The sequence below is a fragment of the Eretmochelys imbricata genome, chromosome 7, assembly GCF_965152235.1.
Source record: "Eretmochelys imbricata isolate rEreImb1 chromosome 7, rEreImb1.hap1, whole genome shotgun sequence".
In the NCBI taxonomy this organism is placed as follows: domain Eukaryota; kingdom Metazoa; phylum Chordata; order Testudines; family Cheloniidae; genus Eretmochelys; species Eretmochelys imbricata.
This window is the reverse complement of record NC_135578.1, coordinates 78,349,182-78,368,144: the sequence shown is the minus strand read 5'-3', so window position 1 is coordinate 78,368,144 and position 18,963 is coordinate 78,349,182. Positions and strand designations below refer to the sequence as shown.

At 42.8% G+C, this 18,963-nt stretch overlaps 1 protein-coding gene across 4 annotated transcripts in view; it reads left to right on the top strand.

The window, feature by feature from the left end:
* The window catches only part of JMJD1C (jumonji domain containing 1C), a 209,243-nt gene that overhangs the window by 119,079 nt on the left and 71,201 nt on the right, over nt 1-18,963 (top strand). For 3 of the 4 annotated variants that reach the window (XM_077821654.1, XM_077821652.1, XM_077821655.1), the window contains exon 3: nt 14,642-14,747. In XM_077821654.1, coding sequence (XP_077677780.1) covers nt 14,741-14,747 — 7 coding nt within the window. In that variant the 5' untranslated portion in view covers nt 14,642-14,740. Of the gene's footprint in view, nt 1-12,430; nt 12,464-14,641; nt 14,748-18,963 lie in introns of those variants that run through there. The other variant, XM_077821653.1, reaches the window with a different exon arrangement.

The following is an 18,963-nucleotide window of genomic DNA, read 5'->3' as shown; positions in this document are numbered from 1 at the left end:
GTTTCTGATAGTTAGGGGAACATTAGGGTAGTGAGGGAAATTACTTCTCAGCCAAGAAAGCAGTAGGAACTCTTTTCAACTTCTGGTAGCAGACTATCCATCTACCTACCCATAAACATTTTCTGCTTGAAGACTCACCCTGTTTATGCAGTTGGTTCCCTAGCAAAATGACTCTGAGAATTTTTAGTTACCTTTTGAGAACAGTCTCTCCATCTGCAGTTAGGGTGCTCTATTTTGGCATATAATTTCGTAGTGTACTGTTCAGAGCTCTCCCTGTGAGCTATGAACTTGCATAGCCAAATCCCTTGCTGGCATACAGTGCCCTCTGCTAGCTGCCTGCTGTGCAGGAAGAGCCTGATCTCTGGGGCCCCCCTTTTCCTAGATTACGTCCAGTGCCACCAGCTAGGGCGTCAGGAAGAGGCTGAAAGATTTCCAAAGCTTCCAAAGCTGCTAGTCAGAGCAGGGGAGGCACTGCAAGGTTCTCCCTTCTTTCTCTCTGTCATTCCCAACTCCATCTCCAGCCTCTGCAAGCGTGGCTGGCGTCGGTCTACATTCCCAACAGACATGACCTAGATCGGGTTGCTGGATCGCATCTAGTCATCCCTAGATTGGTGGTTGGACTCCAGGTCGGTGTTGGAGAGAGTTCCCTTTGCAGCCCGGTCCCTGTCGCTGATTCTGGTCTCTGATGCAGGGCCACTGGTTGCGCGAGAATCTGGCCCTCCATAGGAATGTTAGGGAGTTCAGAGCAGTTCTTCTGGCCTGCCAGGCTTTCTTGCCCCACCTGAGCGGCAAGGTAGTGCAGGTCCTGATGGACAATACTACTGCAATGTATTACATCAACAAGTAGGGCGGAGCTAGTTCGTCAGCCCTTTGCCAAGAAGCTTTCCGCCTTTGAGATTTTTGTGTGCAGCATGCTATTCATCTGGTAGCCACACACCTGTCTGGGACCAGAAACGTATTAGCAGATCACCTCAACAGGACCTTCTTGTCTCACTGTGAGTGGTCGCTGCATCCAGAGGCAGTCAGTACGATTTTCCAGAGGTGAGGGACTCCTCAGGTGGACCTGTTCGTGTCCAGGCAGAACGGAAAATGCCATGTGTTCTGTTTGATCCAGGGAATGGATAGGGGCTCCCTGTCAGATGCCTTTTTCATCCCATGTTCAGGGGCTCTGATGTACACCTTCCTGACAGTGCCGTTGATTCAGAGAGTCCTCGTGAAGATCAAACAGGACAGGGCGAAGGTTATCCTAATAGCCCCCACATGGCCTCGCCAACGCTGGTTTTGCATGCTGCTGGACCTTTTGGTAGCTGCCCCTCTAGCTGAATCTGCTGTCCCAGAACCACAGCAGCCTTCTGCACCTGAACCTGTCGATGCTACACCTGACAGCATGGCTAAACAAGAACGAACGAGAATGCTCAGCCTGGGTTCAGCAGGTCTTGTTAGGAAGCAGGAAATCCTCCACCAGAGTGACTTACTTGGCCAAATGGAAAAGGTTCACGTGCTGGGCCTCAAAGTGGCATATCCAGGCCAAGCAGGCCTTGCTGCAGGAGATTCTGGATTATCTTCTGCACCTCAAACTCCAAGGTTTGTCCCTGTCGTCGATCAAGGTCCACCTGGCCGCTATTTTGGCTTTCCACCCTCTGTTTCAAGGCAGGTCGCTCTTCACTCACAACATGACGGCCCAGTTTTTGAAAGGTCTGGAGCGTGTCTATCCGCATGTGCAGGATCCCTTCCCTACCTGGCACCTGAATCTTGTGCTGTCGAGACTCATGGGGCCTCCCTTTGAGTCTCTGGCTTCCTGCTCTTTCCTGCTTCTCTTCTGGAAGGTTTCATTCCTGGTAGTGATAACATCAGCCCGCAGGGTGTTCGAGTTCAAGGCACTTACTTCAGAACCGCCCAATACAGTATTCTAGAAGGATAAGGTCCAGCTGTGACCACATCCAGCATTTCTGCCCAAGATAGTTTCCCAGTTTCATACTGGCTACGACATATACTTGCCTGTCTTCTTTCTAAAGCCTCATACATCAGATGAGGAATGCAGGCTGCATGCCCTGGACATCAGGAGAGCTCTGGCCTTGTACAGAGATTGGACAAAGCCGTTCCGTAAATCGATGCTGTTGTTCGTTGCAGTGGCAGACAGAATGAAGGGTCGCTCAGTGTCTGCTCAAAGGATTTTGTCCTGGATCATGGTTTGCATCCACTACTGCTATGACCTGGCAAACATGCCCCTGCTGGCGTCATCAGTGGCCTTCCTGGCGCAAATTCCAATCAAAGAGATTTGATTGTAGGGCCGCTAGCTGATAGTCTGTCCACACGTTCGCATCTCATTATGCTTACCCAGCAGGCTTGAGATGATACTGTCTTGGCAGAGCAGTGCTGCAAGCTACATGACCGTGAACTCCGAGCTCACCTTCATGGACACTGCTTCTGTGTCACCTAGAATGAAATCGACGTGAGCAAGCACTCGAAGAAGAAAAAACGGTTAGCTACCTTTTTGTAACTGTTCTTTGAGGTGTATTGCTTATGTCCATTCCATTACCTGCCCTCCTACTCCTCTTTCAGACTCGCCGACAAGAAGGAACTGAGAGGGTTTAGGGCCGGCGGCGCCTGATATACTGACACATGAGTGCGGCACTCAGGGGGCACCACTGCCAACCCTACGGATACCACTAAGGCAAAAATCTCCGAAGACCGTGCATGTGGGCGTGCGCACACCTAGAATGGAATGGACATGAGCACCACATCTCAAAGAACAACAGTTACAAAAAGATAGGTTAACCAGTTTTTCCAGCATAAATATATTTCCCCTGAGTGAATTTTATTTTTGTATGGTTTAGGAAGGCAAATATCTGTGTTTTATGATGTAGTATGGAAATAGTTTATTCTTGATATCTGTGTAATGAAATGGTAGCAAGTACTCAGCCCCTGGGCTGGATCTGTCCCGCTCATATTTATGTGGCCTGCATAACTTACTTAGGTTCTGCAAAGTCTAAGCTTTTATTTTTAAACAAGTCAACTTCTAGTCCCCTCAAAGTTGTGAAGTTACTCTTCCAAACATGAACTGTGTGTAAATCAATGCAATGAAGTCTTTCTGAGCCTGCACTGAACATGACACAATACCTGAGTCTTATGAAACACCCCTGCCCTCGCATAAATCTCACCCCTGCTTCCCCCATTAATCTCAATGGGTGTTAATGCTAAAGTCTAACAACATTTTAAATATCAGCATTAACTATTTAACTACTGATCAGCTTAGCAGATGGAAGGGGGAAGGGAGTGGGAGTGAAGCCCATGGTTATGGGACCTGGAAGTTTCTTCAGAGAAGGAAATGCAGAGAGGGAAGAAAGGAGATGACATGCAAGAGGAGTGTAATAAAGGGCAGAAGTAATGGTGATTGTGAAATTGAGCCTCTTTTTCCACTGTTACTGAATATAACAGTAAGGTACTAAACAAATCATGGAAAATTTAGTTAAAACTTAGACTCTTGATCTTTATGCAAATTTGTCATTTATATCAACATGAATTTAATTTGATTGAGGATATCATATAGTCATATATTTATACCACAGACCATGAATATAAAACAATTTACCCTTTCTAGAGTATGATTCTGACACCCCTCTCTGTAAAGTCATTAGTTATTCCCTGCTTCCTTACTTGGAATCATGATTTTCAGCAAGAAGGCCTCTCCGTTTATCCTCTTTTAGGTTCAAACCTCTGCAGATAGTACTGTGCAGAAGGGAGTATCTCTGTGCTTTCTATTTACTGTCATTTTCTAGTGATCAACTTTAATCTGCATACCTGATCAGACCCTTGGTTAGGCATTTCTTTTCCACCTGAAGCCTGAACCTAATTCTTCATACCTTCTCTTTATGCCCCCAGAGCTCTTTTTCCTGTTTATGCTTTTATTTTGCTCAACTAGGGAAAAGCGGTCAAGCTTATATCAGGCTTAGCTACCATGTGCTAGCTAAATCCAACCTAAACTTGACCTTTTTTATAGCATAAATGCAGTATAATGACCTGTAGCACAATTTAAACGTTTTAGTTATAGTCTAGGCTCCTGCTAAGCTAAAATGGAGCTGAGGTATTATCATGTACTTACAGTAAGAAAAAGGCCTAAATGTGAGCACTTCTCCTAGTCAAGACTAAGCCTTTAAATACTCTCCATGGTCATAGTTTCTGTGAGGAACTTTTAAAATGTTTGTTTCTCTCCAGGATAGCTCTCAGTCTTGCTTTAGTAAGGAGGAGGGGTCTCATAGTTCCAGGGTGAGCTGTGTTTTGGACCCATTAGTTCTTCTTGAGTGCATCCCTCTAGTGATAGGTTTCATTACCTTTACACCTCTCTGGGTAGAACCACGTAATCCTGCCACTCTTGGATTGGATCTCTGTACAACGGCCCCCTGTTTATCAAATGTGATAACACAATGGGCACACTGCTTGTTGCACCTGTAAGCCCTTTTCCTCAAAGAGCCTGTGACAACCATTTGTTTAAAGTGACTCAAAAACAGCTTCTATAAAACAAAATATTATTTATTCACCCAGAGGTGCATAGCAAGCAGAGAAAAGCGTAAAACAACAAAAGGCCTATATTCATCTGGGTCTTAGCTAAAATGTATTCTTTCCTTGCAAGTTTTGGGTAAGTTCAACTCAGTCCAGACTACCCTACTCCTGATCTGGGAGATACAGACAGAGTGTACTGCCTTCTTTTAATGTCTCTTTGCCCTGGTCTACACTAGGACTTTAGGTCGAATTTAGCAGCGTTAAATCGATGTAAACCTGCACCCATCCACACGATGAAGCCCTTTATTTCGACTTAAAGGGCTCTTAAAATCGATTTCCTTACTCCACCCCTGACAAGTGGATTAGCGCTTAAATCGGCCTTGCCGGCTCGAATTTGGGGTACTGTGGACACAATTCGAAGGTATTGGCCTCCGGGAGCTATTCCAGAGTGCTCCATTGTGACTGCTCTGGACAGCACTCTCAACTCGGATTCATGATTGTTTGCCGTTGCTCTGACGCAGGGAGGGCCGACTGACGACACGGTTTACAGGGTTGGCTTACAGGGAGTTAAAATCAACAAAGGGGGTGGCTTTACATCAAGGAATATTTCAGGCAGGACTTCACGGAGGGTTCCAATAAGAAATGGTGCACCTAAGTTATTCTTATTGGAACAAGGAGGTTAGTCTGGCCTCTGATAGATACATGGCTAGATTTACCTTGCTGCACCTTCTCTGTGAGTGACTGCAGTGTGACCTAAAGGAATGAGTCCCCTAGATGGTGGTGGTGGGGGGGGGGGTGCAAATGAGTACAAAACAAATCTGATCTATTTCTTGTTTTGATCCACTCCATCTATCTTTTACATCTTTGGCTGGCAGCAGACGGTGCAGAAGGACTGCATGCCATCCACATCTCATAGCTGCTCGGCAGAAGATGGTACAATAGGACTGCTAGCCATTCTCATCTCTTGCCTGCCCGGCAGAAGATGATGCAATAGGACTGCTAGCAATCCATATCACCTGCCTGCTCACCATAAGATGGTTCAGTAGGACTGACTGCTGGACTAAAGAGAATGACCTGATCAAGTCACTCCAAATTTAGTCCTTGTGCCCATGTCTGCCCAGGCACTCCTGATCAACCTCACACAGGTGACCAGAAGCTTCTCGGACATGACGATGACGGCTACCAGTCCTATTGTACCGTCTGCTGCCGCAATGGGTTGCTGCTACTGTGTAGCAATGCAGTACCGCGTCTGCCAGCACCCAGGAGACATACGGTGACAGTGAGTTGAGTGGGCTCCATGCTTGCTGTGGTATGGCGTCTGCACAGGTAACTCAGGAAAAAAGGCGCGAAACGATTGTCTGCCCTTGCTTTCACGGAGGGAGGGAGGGAACGGGGGCCTGACGATATGTACCCAGAACCACCCGCGACAATGTTTTAGCCCCATCAGGCATTGGGATCTCAACCCAGAATTCCAATGGGCAGCAGACACTGCGGGAACTGTGGGATAGCTACCCACAGTGCAACGCTCCGGAAGTCGACTCTAGTCTCGGTACTGTGGAAGCACTCCGCCAAGTTAATGCACTTAATGCACTTACAGCATTTTCTGTGGGGACACTCACACTCGAATATATAAAACCGATTTCTAAAAAACCGACTTCTATAAATTCGACCTAATTTCGTAGTATAGACATACCCTTTGAGACTCTTCTCCAGCTGCTGCTTCTTCCTGTTCTTACTCCCCTTTCCTCTATAGGTTTAGTATACCCTTTGATCCTAGGCTTGGGCCTGAGAAGAAGGAAGGTTGCTAGCATGGGAGCCACCTGGGCATTCCCCAATTAAGTTCCCCCATTGTTTCCTTAAGGACCCTTGGTATTATTTCTGGTGTTACCTTATCTCTTTCATTGTTTCATTTCCCATTTGTTCCCCCCATCCCCCAACAGCCTCCTTTGATTTAATTCCATGTTGTCAAGCGAGATAATATCAAGCAGGTATACTGAGGTGCGTATAATATTGATTTTAAAAAAAACCCACTTTCCTCTTTCTCCACAAGGCGTTACAACCATCAAAAAAGATGATGATGGGGAGCATCCAGCCAGCAAAGAGAAAAGGGAGGGGTAAAAAGAGAAGGGAGGTGGAGATCCATCTAACAAGGGGCAGTAAGGAAAGGAGGAGTTCATCTTCTGAAAAGGCTGAGAACTAAATAGAAATTTGGAGGGTGGGAGAAGGAAGTCATTTTGATTTTTCTGCAGGAGGGGCCTGCTGCTAAAAAATTTCTTGGTGTCTGATCCAACTGTTATATTTTGATGACAAAATTTGCATCCAAGAGGAAAGGATGCAAGCTTTCAGCAATCTGAATATTAAAGATGACACTTGTTGCTGCTATTGCTCTCTGAAAATCTAGAAAGAGCTTTACATCCAATAAGTTCCTGAGAGTGAAGACAGCTTTGACAGTTTGGACAGACATCTTTATCCAAGGATGCAGATATAGCCCTTGTAGATTCTTTAAAATGATTCCTGTGCAAATAAGTAACTGCTTCTGCCCAAATTATCTTAAGCCAGCTAATTTTTATCTGGATCTTTACCTGCTCAACACATTGAGATAGCAAGAAAACTCCTCTGTCAGGATTTGAGAAAAAAAATATATAATATAGATAATTGCTTATTATTAAACTTGTGTTAAAACTATATAGTGTTCCTTCAGAAACCCTTTGTTGTCAGTGTGTCTTGGAGTAATGCATATGTATAAGGGATAGAGATAACAATACCATGTAAAACTTATCACTGTAAGTTAGCTGTGTAAACTGAATAACGTGAAGTGTAAGTGCTGGTATATGTTGTAGAGAACATTGGATAGAAAATATTTCTGACATGCAAAGAATTTTTATTAGGGTTGTCAAGCAATTAAAAAAATTAATCCCAATTAATTGCACTGTAAAACAATAATAAAATACTATTTAAATATTTTTGCATTTTTCTACATTTTCAGATACACCTCTACCCTGATATAATGCAACCCGATATAACGCAGGTTCACATACAATGCGATAAAGCTCCGATACGCTGCTCTGAGCAGTGTGTTAACGGTGCTGGGCTGGGCCAGGGCCGAGGGGTTGGATAAGGGGCAGAGGGTCTCGGGAGTGGTCATGGGCTCCCCCCCCCAGGGTCTGGGAGGCAGGAGCTGGGGGGGGGCACTTTTGGAGGCCTGCAGTCCCAGAGTGGCCCGGGGGATTAGCCGGGGGGGGGAGGGGGGCTGGGAGCATCCTGCTCCGCTTCCCTCGCTCCAGCCACAGCCGTGTCACTTGGGGGAAGGGATAGCCCTTGCGGGACCTTCCCCCCTACCCCAGCGACACGGCTGGGGCTGGAGCAAGGAAAGCGGAGCAGGCTGGGGCTGCATCGCTCCGCTTCCCGCCGCTGGTGAGTGTGGAGGGTGTCCTTTCCCCAACCTCCCCGCACTCTCCGGTGGCAGGAAGCGGAGCGCTGTGGCTGGGAGGTGGTGGAGTGGAGCGGGCTGGGGCCTCGTTGCTCTGCTTCCCGCCGCTGCCGGTGAGCCCCTGTCAGGGGGCGGGGTGTGTGGATAAGGGTCAGAGCAGTCAGGGAGCAGGGGGGTTGGGTAGGGGTGGGGTCCTGGGGGTGATTAGGGACGGGGGTCTCTGGAGGGGGCGGTCAGGGAACAAGGAACGGGGGGGCCAAAGCAAGCTTGATATAACGCGGTCTCACCTATAAAGCGGTGAGATTTTTTGTCTCCCGAGGACCACGTTATGTCGGGGTAGAGGTGTATGTTGATTTTAATTACAACACAGAATACAAAGTGTACAGTGCTCATTTTATATTTATTTTTGTTTACAAGTATTTGCACTGTAAAAAACAAAAGAAATAGTATTTTTCAATTCACCTAATACAAGTACTGTAATGCTATCTCTTTATCATGAAAGTTGAACCCACAAATGTAGAATTATGTACAAAAAAACCTGCATTCAAAAATAAAACAATGTAAAATTTTAGAGCCTGCCAGTCCACTCAGTCCTACTTATTGTTCAGCCAGTCGCTCAGACAAACAAGTTTGTTTACATTTGCAGGAGATAATGCTGCCTGCTTCTTGTTTACAATGAGAAACTGAGAACAGGCGTTCGCATGGCACTTTTGTGCATATGTCCCTTCATGCTTCAGCCACCATTCCAGAGGACATGTGTCCATGCTGATGACGGGTTCTGCTCAATAATGATCCAAAGCAGTGTGGACCGATGCATGTTCATTTTCATTATCTGAGTCAGATGCCAGTAACAGAAGGTTGATTTTCTTTTTTGGTGGTTCGGGTTCTGTAGTTTCCACATCGGAGTGTTGGTCTTTTAAGACTTCTGAAAGCATGCTCCACACCTTGTCCATCTCAGATTTTGGAAGGAACTTCAGATTCTTAAACCTTGGGTCGAATGCTGTAGCTATCTTTAGAAATCTCACATTGGTAGCACCTTTGCATTTTGTCAAATCTACAGTGAAAGTGTTCTTAAAATGAATAACATGTGCTGGGTCATCTGAGACTGCTATAACATGAAATATATGGCAGAATGAGGGTAAAATAGAGCAGGAGACATACAATCCTCCCACATGGAGTTGAGTTGCAAATTTAATTACCGCATTATTTTTTTAACAAGTGTCATCAGAATGGAAGCATGTTCTCTGGAATGGTGGCCGAAGCACAAAGGTGCATACGGATATTTTGCATATCTGCCATGTTAAATACCTTGCAATACTGGCTACAAAAGTGCCATGCAACTCTGTTCTCACTTTCTGGTGACATTGTAAATAAGAAGAGAGCAGCATTATCTCCTGTAAATGTAAAATGGCTGAACAAGAAGTAGGACTGAGTGGACTTGTAGGCTCTAAAGTTTACATTGTTTTGGTTTTGAGTGCAGTTATGTAACACAAAAAATCTAAATTGGTAAGCTGCACTTTCACGAGAAAGAAATTGCTCTACTGTACTTGTATGAGGTGAATTGAAAAATGCTATTTCTTTTATCATTTTTACAGTGCAAATATTTGTAATAAAAATAATATACAGTTTGATTCAATTATAACATAGAATACGATATATATGAAAATGTAGAAAAACATCCAAAATATTTAATAAATTTAAATTGGTATTCTATTGTTTAACAGTGCAATTAAAACTGCGATTAATCACGATTACTTTTTTAAGTTAATTGCGTGTGTTAACTGCAGTTAATTGACAGCCCTAATTTTTATCTGATCAACAGAGTAAAACTTCGAGCTTTTGAAATACTTAATATGTCTGTACTCTGACTATCCCTGGAGTCAGTGGGACAAATTAATCTCTTCATGTAAATTATCACCAGGGTTGAATTTGGCTCGCTGACTGCTGAATTCACTGGGGTCTCATCTGAATATGTGGAAGTTAATATTTAGGAAATGCTTGTTTTCTCGGGTAACACTTGGTGAGTATAACATTGTAAACATATTTTTCAAGTGTATTACACACCAGTTTTTATTTAATTCATGTCCTAAATCATCTGAAAATCTCTAAGCAATAAGAGGAAGCTGTAGTTAATTAAACCACAGATGGCAAGGACTAATGTGGTGCTGACCTCTGTGAAGACTGCAAAATCTACTTAGTCTTTTTTGGTGAAATACTGCAGCTAAAATGAGTTCTTATTGTTACAAAAAAAATGTCCTTCATGCATTAAAGCATTGTGTTGCAACATTGTGATTTGAGGAAGGTACTTTCTGCGTCCACATTTCAGGTGCTTATAATATATAGCAGCGTTTCCCAAACTTTTTTGGCCACGGAACACCTGGTATATATTTACTGAACATTTACAATATTATTTTGTAGTTTGGTTTTCAAATAAAAAATTGTGTTATTTATGCTCAAATATATTTTATTGTATTTTATAAAACAAAGCAAAAATACAAATTTAAAATAACTTGAACAATTTCTAACTGGAAAGCACATATAAAGTAGTACAAAAATCAAGTGCAAGACCCTTTTTTTTTATTACGATTCTTTCATGGAACTCCTATTCACATTCCGCAGAACGCCAGTGTTCCGCGGAACACAGTTTGGGAAACGCTGATATATAGAATACATTTTAGGTTTGGCTGTTTTTCCATTACTGAGACCATGGGATTGTCCCTCCTCCTTGGTCAGACAGGAAGAATTGACAGTAATTGGAGAATTTTAAAGCCCTCAAAGCGGAGCTCAAATTGGGCAGTGATGTGGATATATACTACTCCTCCATTTACTCTGAGCTGCCATCTTGAGCTCCAGAGTTCCAGTTTTCATTTTAAAACAAAATCAGTCTGTAGCCATTACAGTTGTGAAGAAAAGCTTGAAAATGTGAAAAAGCCCATTTATTTCAATGAGGTGTTAATTCAGATGTCATAAGAATGGCCATTCTGGGTCCGACCAATGGTTCAACTAGCCCAGTATCCTGTGTTCTGACAAATGCAAACTTCTTAATGAAAATCTCTGTTTAGACAATGTCACTGTTTTGTGTGTGGGAGGAAAAATTTAACAAAAGTTTTGACTATCTTTAATCTACTGTACATGACATCTTATTTTGGTGCCACAAGTATCTGTCAGTTAGGTGAGTATCACCACTTCCACCTCACATCCTTTCTCCGGCTTCTCAAATCAAGAAGGAAAGAAGCAGGGCATCTGAGACCCACTGGGAAGTCAAGCTCAAGGGTCCTGCATTATATTCTGAACAATCTGAAGAATCACATTTTGGTATCTCAGGTGGACAGAATTTGGTTTGTGGGTGGAGCTTGGAAGAATATTGCTGTTTTGTGGGCTCTCCCCATAATTTGATCATTTGTCTCTTTGGGTCACCTTCAAGTTCCTAAGTTTGAGTCAAAAGATATCTGAAATAGAACAAGTAATCTGTAGCTGCCTGTCAACTATCTTGGATGCCTCGTTATGTATTTGGAGACTGAAAATGCTTTCTTGGACAAAGAAACTGTTTGTTTCTTGTGCTGTCTGTCTCAGCACTCAAACATACTCTGTGGTCCTGCAGTCTTACTCTGCCTGACCTTTCCACTCCCGCTATTGGGAGAAGCAGGAGGGGGCCTGGTTAAAATATAGCTCGCAATTCCAGCCTGCTCCACCACATTATAAGAAAGGAAATACTATGGCATAGGTATACTCGTGTTCTCAGAAGAACTTTGGAACATTTGCTTAAGATCTTTTAGGAAAATGGACTCCCTTGCATTGTTCAAAAATTCCAGGAAAGTCCTAAAAGCTTTGCAGTGTGTCATCACACAGTGGGTCAGAATCTGAATCCAAGAGGCAAACAGATAAGTCAAATAATTTTTGCTCAGGTAGGAAGAAAACCACTCCACTAGAGCTGTGTCCACATCTTGGTGGGATGGAGGTGGTAACAGCAAATGAGCTCTGTAAAGCCTTACATGACCTGGGAATTCTTCATTCAGCCTTCATCCACAGGTTGGTTATGGCCATGCTACTTTATGCAGCTGTCTTCTGGAAGGAGAGTAAGTATGGGAATACTACTTCTCCATTCCCGTCCTTCCTTTCTATGGCTCTGGGGCACATTCTCTTGCCAGTATTTAGTCTAGTCCTCCTCTTGTGTGAGATGCTGCTACTGTATTAAGAATGCAGAGATTTTGCTATAGTCATCTCAGAAGGGCAAATTATAATCCCATTTATATGATGATTTGCTTTTTGTGACAGTGGCAAGCCAGCACAGACATCCACTCAGAGGAATCTTGAGTTCCAGGACTGAGGGAAGACTAATCTTGGATTGGGAGGTAACAAGACTAACACATTTTCTTTCAGAACAGAAGAACTCAAACTGTGGAAATTGGCAGAGAAGAACTATAGAGGGCATGAGTATTCTACAGTTTGACTGGTCGTCAGTCTAGCTAAGAAGGAAGTAAGAATCCAGGATCTGTGCTGTCTTGACCCAATCACAGGAAGTACCTTTATAGGGTAAATGGGATTATATTTTTTTCTTTAGGAAAGTACACCGCTAAGAAGTAAAACTAGATAATTCCAGATCAACATCACCGTCTGCAATGCCATCTTAAAAAGGAATTGAGGAAGTGCAGGTCTGATGGCCTTCCTCTTGTGCTCTCTACCAGCCTTTCTTGTAGGGTGCAATGAAGCACTAATGTGTTTAGCTCCAAAACACATTATTACATTTGAATGTATGACCAAGTGAATGCAAAAAAATCAGGAAATTCAAAGGTAAGATGGACTACAAAAAACATAATTCAACCACTTGGCATATACATTTAACTGAATATATAGACATACAACACATGCATAAGGGGGTAGAGTTATGGTGGTTGTGGGAACCATTACTTTGAATTTCCTGACATACTGAGCTTAAATTCTATTATTAGAATTTCTCCTTGACATAGTGATTTTTATTGACCATTATTTTAATTGTGTGTATAATAATTGAAAGTTCATAGCTAGAAGTAGAAGCTTTATTTTACAGTGGTTACGGAGAGTGTATTAAACATTCCAACATGTCAATGCTGTTAGAGAATAACTTTCTATATTAAATGCTTATAGGACTGGATGCAGGGCAGTCTTTATTAAAGGGTGACAAATCTGAATGAACTTGTTCAAATGTACTCTTTTCTGTTTATAAAAGTATCTTTTCATGTGATTATTTTATATAAATACAAGAAGGCAATAACAGAAAGTATGTACTGTCAAAACCCTAGTTTTCAGGGTATTTTTCTCAAGGTATACTTTATTTTTGTAGATTAATACGTTTGGAGATATTTTGGGTGATCTCTTAAAGGACAAGTGTTTTTTTATACAGGTTTCACATATGGTCTTTTATTTTGCTGCTGTGACCTCATGTTTAATGAATTGGAGACATATAATAAAATGTCAAGTGGAGTAAGCTGTATGTGCGGGCAGAGGTATAAGAGTTGAAGCCTATGCAGTACTGTGGGTGGGAGACAGATTTTCAGTTTTCCAAGTCTGTGTCATCTTTTGGTCTCTAATTAGATTCTTCACACATCCCTACTCCCATTCTAAGGATAAAAAGTTAAAAGACAGGAAGGAAGCAGGAAGGTATAGGTGAAGGAAAACACTTTTAAATGGTAACAAGCAGACACTAAAAGGCAATGGGCAGTTATTATTAAAATATTTTATAACCTATGTGCTGAGGATCTCTCTAATTATTTTCTCTCTCTATGGGGGCCTCTTCACACAACTACACGTACCTTCTGTCCACCGTTTCCAAGATCTGCCAATGTACTTCTCAAAGAGCCACCAACTATGGCTTTTGTTCCTCCCAGTTACTCTAGGGCTCCTGCCACTGATTTCAAATTCAGGAGTAGTAATTGTGCTTTGAAAGAGAGAGAGAAAAATATCAGAGCCCACAGGTGAATTGACAGGTTGTAGTAGATCCCATGACTGAATAAACCATGTTTCTAAGTACAGGAAAAAAATGTTAATTTGTGTCCAGATCTGCCCCTTTATGAGGACAGTGCCACCAAAAATGGATTTATTTAATTTTCTAGATACTTTCTGATTAACTCAAAGATGTACATTGTAAAGAGAATTTATTTTAAAATAAAATCTTTGCTAATGAGAGTTTGGACCAAAACTGAAATATGTCTTATTTCAATCAAGACCGTTTACCAGGTTCTGTGTCGTATTAAAAACTAGCAATAGTAGTTTTCTTTTCTTACATATGCACATTTATATGTTGGTATAAATATTTAAATTCTCTCTTGCAGTGTGTGTGTATAAAAAAAATATGAATTGGACATTTCAGGCTTCTGATTTTAACGCCACTTTGTTGAAACAAATGTTACCGTGTTCTCGTAAACATTGAACTCTTTATAGAGTAACATTAGGTTATAGGGAAGGCCTTATTTATGAAAGTGTGAGTCTATTAATAGCTTGTAAGTCTGACCATGTATGGGATCCAGTGTACTTTTTTCCTCATGAAAATCACTCTTACGACTAACAAATACAGCTTGCACGTATGAGATTTTTCTAAAAATAATCCATGGATTTGTATTGAACCAATACATTTTACAGTCTTGTTTCAAATTGTACTTTGGAATGTGTTTAGAAAGATAAACATCATAAATGTTATGAATAAACATAACATATGGTTCTTTTTTAAATCTCTAGGACGACGTAGACAGTCTAAACCCAGTTCTCAGGGACAACCCGCAGCTTCACGAGGAAGTAAAAGTCTGGGTAAAAGAACAAAAGGTTCAGGAAATTTTTATGCAAGGTAATTTGAGAAATATGTGTGTTTTGTATTTCCTTTTTTTTTCTTTTTGTTTTCGTGTATATGTGTGTAGCTATTTTAAAGCACTAGGTTGGATGGCATTTATCCCTAAGTGGTATTATTATAGAGCATATCTCACACAGTTCAACTTTTCTAACTAGGCCCTTTGAAAATAGTTTGTTAAAACAACAAAACACAATTGGGAAAAAAGCTGTGATGTAAGTATACACCCAGATTTTCAAGCAAATGTGTAAATGATCATGCACAGATTTTTTGGGGGGGGGGTTGTTTTTTTTAACTTGTGTCACACCCTTTAATAGTTATACAGCAATTTAATAATACCATCAGGCAGAACGCTGGACATTTTATTTATGATTTTGGTGTTGAGACTAGTGATGGTGCCTTAATCAATGAATAATAACCACGTTTTCTTTTTAGTCCACACTATACTGTTATGTGCTCTAAAGAAGGAAACATTCTTTGGGATAACAAACTGTTAGTCAGAAGTACAATGATTTCCGTTAGAACTGCTCAGCTCTAATAACAATGGCCTGCCATTTACAATTGTGCTTCTTTCCAACCAGTTACTATTATATTGTGGTAACTATATCTGAAACACTCTCAGATTTTGTACTGTATGAGGGCCTGCTGAGATTTTGACATGTGGCTTTCAAATTGTTGAGGTTTTGTAACTCTCAGTCCCCATTCCTATAGTTGCTGCTAATCCATGAAGTTGTTGGTTTTCTAGTTTGTAAAATGGAAGTTTTGTGAAAGCTGATGTGAAGTAGGGGGAGGGGTTTATTTGGAGCAACTTTGCTAATAAATCATTCTAAAGTAGCATACATTTACTATAGTCATGTAAGCGTTTGTAAGATCAAGAAGTAAATCCCGAGTTAAATAACAACACAAAGTTTGAGGGAAAAAATGTGCAAAACAACCAGACGAAATTAAAAGTATGAGCATAAGGAAGCTAGAATTTTTAAGAACAAATCATGCCAAACTTCATTGCTGCTTTGATAAAATTACAAAATTAGTGGATGAAGGGAACACAATAGGTCTAATATCTGAATTTTAGTAAAACATTTGTTATCTTCTCGCTTGCTGAATTTGATTTGCTTAGACATGATTGCTATTCCATGGATGGTATGCTGGCTAATGGATGACAAACAAAGACTACTGGAATTAGACAATGTACTCAATTGTGGAGGAAGTATCTTGTGTGGTGACACTAGGGTCAGTATTAGATTTAATATTATGTGATCTGGAAGAGGGAGTTTACAGTGTGCTGATTGGTTTCAGAGTAACAGCTGATTAAATTTGCAGAAGATAATGGATTTGGAGTAGCATGAACTCAAGGTAGGGCCAAATACAAAGGGAACTAAAATTGAATTCGTTCTACTTATTCATTTTATTTTGAATATAATAAAAACACACCTATGTAAGGCTGTAGGCACCCCAACCACATAATACAACAAAACACTAACATCATTAAAATAATTGTTTAAAAGAAACTCTGCAAGCCTGTCCTCTACAAAAAAGCTCCTTTTTCATCCCTTCATCATTCCAGGAAGCTTACCCTTGTCAAAAACCCTATGAAACATGTTTTTGCAGCATGCCCAGAAGGTCATCAAATATCAGGCTGTTTCCAACCAAGGGTTGGAGCAAGTTCCAGAGCCTCACACCTCTCATAGCGAATGCCTTGCCATCAGTACCCTCTTTTTTTTATATAATGAAGGGGATTCTAGCTCAAGTACCTCTGCTGATCACAGCTGTGGAGGTGTGGCATGGGGAGAAGTCGTTTCTCAGTTAGCCATATTCTAGGCCATTTAGGGCTTTTGTAGGTGATAACCAGCACCTTAAACTTTGTGCAGAGACCAGTAGACAGCCAATGCAGTTTAAGGAGCACTAGTATCATATGCTCCCAGCAATGTGGCCTACCCAATAAAGCGAGACATTATGTTCTCTATCAGTTTCATTCTCTGAATGATTTCAAGGGTAACCTCATGGAGAGCACATTACAATAGCTTAATCTTATTTTATTAAAATAAACTCATCTTTCCTTTCCTCCCCTCTGTTGTCTGTCATCCTTTATCAAGTCAGCATCACCTATCTTCCCAACTCAATCAGGCCCATAACTGGGCAGCATCTTCAAACCTGCCCTGTGTTTAAACCCACACAGTGAGGTTGTATTTAAATCCTTCTTCTTCTTTTTCAGTAAAATTTCCAAGATCCATCTTTTTTCTTTCTGTGCATACAGTATGTCTAAAACTGTCATCCAGCTTTTATCGTTTTCCTTTTTGACTCTTGCAGCTGCCTGTTCCCTGGCCTTCGTGACATGCACCTTGCTCCTCAGGTCTATTCAAACGCTGTTTCTAAGTCTCTTCCTGTTTCATCTTTGTGAATGTGTTATCCCCCTGAGTCCTTCCACTGGCTCTCTCTTCACCACCACATCAAATCACAAGTTTGTTATTCAAGCCTTTAAGGCAGGGGTGGGCAAACTTTTTGGCCCAAGGGCTGCATCGGGTTTCGGAAATTGTATGGAGGGCCAGTTAGGGGAGGCTGTGCCTCCCCAAACAGCCAGGTGTGGCCCGGCCCCCTCCCCCATCGCTCCTACCCCACTTCTCGCCCCCTGACGGCACCCTCCATCCCCTGCCCCCAGGACTCCTGCCCCATCCAACCCCTGTTCCCTGATGGCCTCCCTGGGACCCCCACCCCTGACTGCCCCCGCCACCCCATCCAATCCCCCTCTCCTTCCTGACTGCCCCCCTGGGGCCCCTGCCCCATCCAACCCCTGTTCCCTGATGGCCTCCCTGGGACCCCCACCCCTGACTGCCCCTGCCACCCCATCCAATCCCCCTCTCCTTCCTGACTGCCCTGGGGCCCCTGCCCCCATTCAACCCCGCTGTTCCCTGCCCTCTGACCGCCCTGACCCCTATCCACATGCCCACCCCCTGACCACCCTCCCCAAACTCCCCGCCCTCTGTCCAACCCCCTGCTCCCTGCCCCCTTACCACGTTGCCTGGAGCACCTGTGGCTGGCGGCACTACAGCCGTGTCTCCTGGCTGGAGCCAGCCACGCAGCACAGAGCACTAGGTCAGGCTGGGCTCTGCAGCAGCGCTGCCCAAAGCATTGTGCCAGCGGCATAGTGAGCTGAGGCTGCGGGGGAGGGGGAACAGCGGGGGAGGGGCTGGAGGCCTGCCTTGCGGGCCAGGAGCTCAGGGGCTGGGCAAGAGGGTCCCGTGGGCCGGTTGTGGCCCGCAGGCTTTAGTTTGCCCACATCTACTTTAAGATAGTGACAGTGTAGCACGCCCCTCCCCCCCCCCATTATATGCTTTTGTGCCTCCTTGTTGCTTCTCTGTTCTGCTGACAATGAGAACCGTAATCATTTGTTTGTCCAAGCATGTTCATTCTGTCCCCCTATTGCGTAGGGTGCCTTTCCTGAAATCATCCATAAAGCCACTACCTCATCCTTTAGCTCCCTCCTCACGATCCACTTCTGCCATGACGCCTACGGTAAATTGCCATCAGACAATGGCCAGGCAAATGGCCAACAGGAATTATTGATAACATTGTCTTCAAAAAAACAAAAAAAAAAGACTGGAAATGTTCAAATTATACTCCTAGTTAGTCAGTGTAATCATGTGCTACTGTCACTTTTACCATCGTCTTTCCTCTCTGCTTCTTCTCCTTCTGTTTATGTGGACTTGTTATGTTTTTCCTTAATTTAGACTGAAAAACTCTCTGGACATGGGCTGTCTCTGTTTGTATAATGCCTCATCCAGGGAACCCCCAGATTAGAGTGGAGCCTCTGGGAGCTGCTGTAATACTACTAATAAAGAACTATGGGCCAAAACTTATGAGAGTGTGTTGGAAAAACTCCAAGCTACAATAGTACATACAAAATAAAATAATTTAAACACAGATATTCAAAATGTAGGGGCAAACGTCGAAAGCGATGTTTCCAAAAAGAGAGAGATGTGACAGTGTGCTGCAGATTCAAAGGGACTTTGCAAAAAGAGACAGTAGCATAAAAAGTGGATGCAATTTTGGGTGCATGCATATGGCCTTTGCATCTCAGAATGAAGAGGAGGTAGTGCTTTCTCTGAAACACTGAAGGATTGCATTCAGTTCTGGGCACCTGCATACCAGAAAGCTTTACGCAAATTGGAGTTGCAAGGAGCAACAAAAAGAGGCTAAAAGGGCCGATTTAAAATAGAAG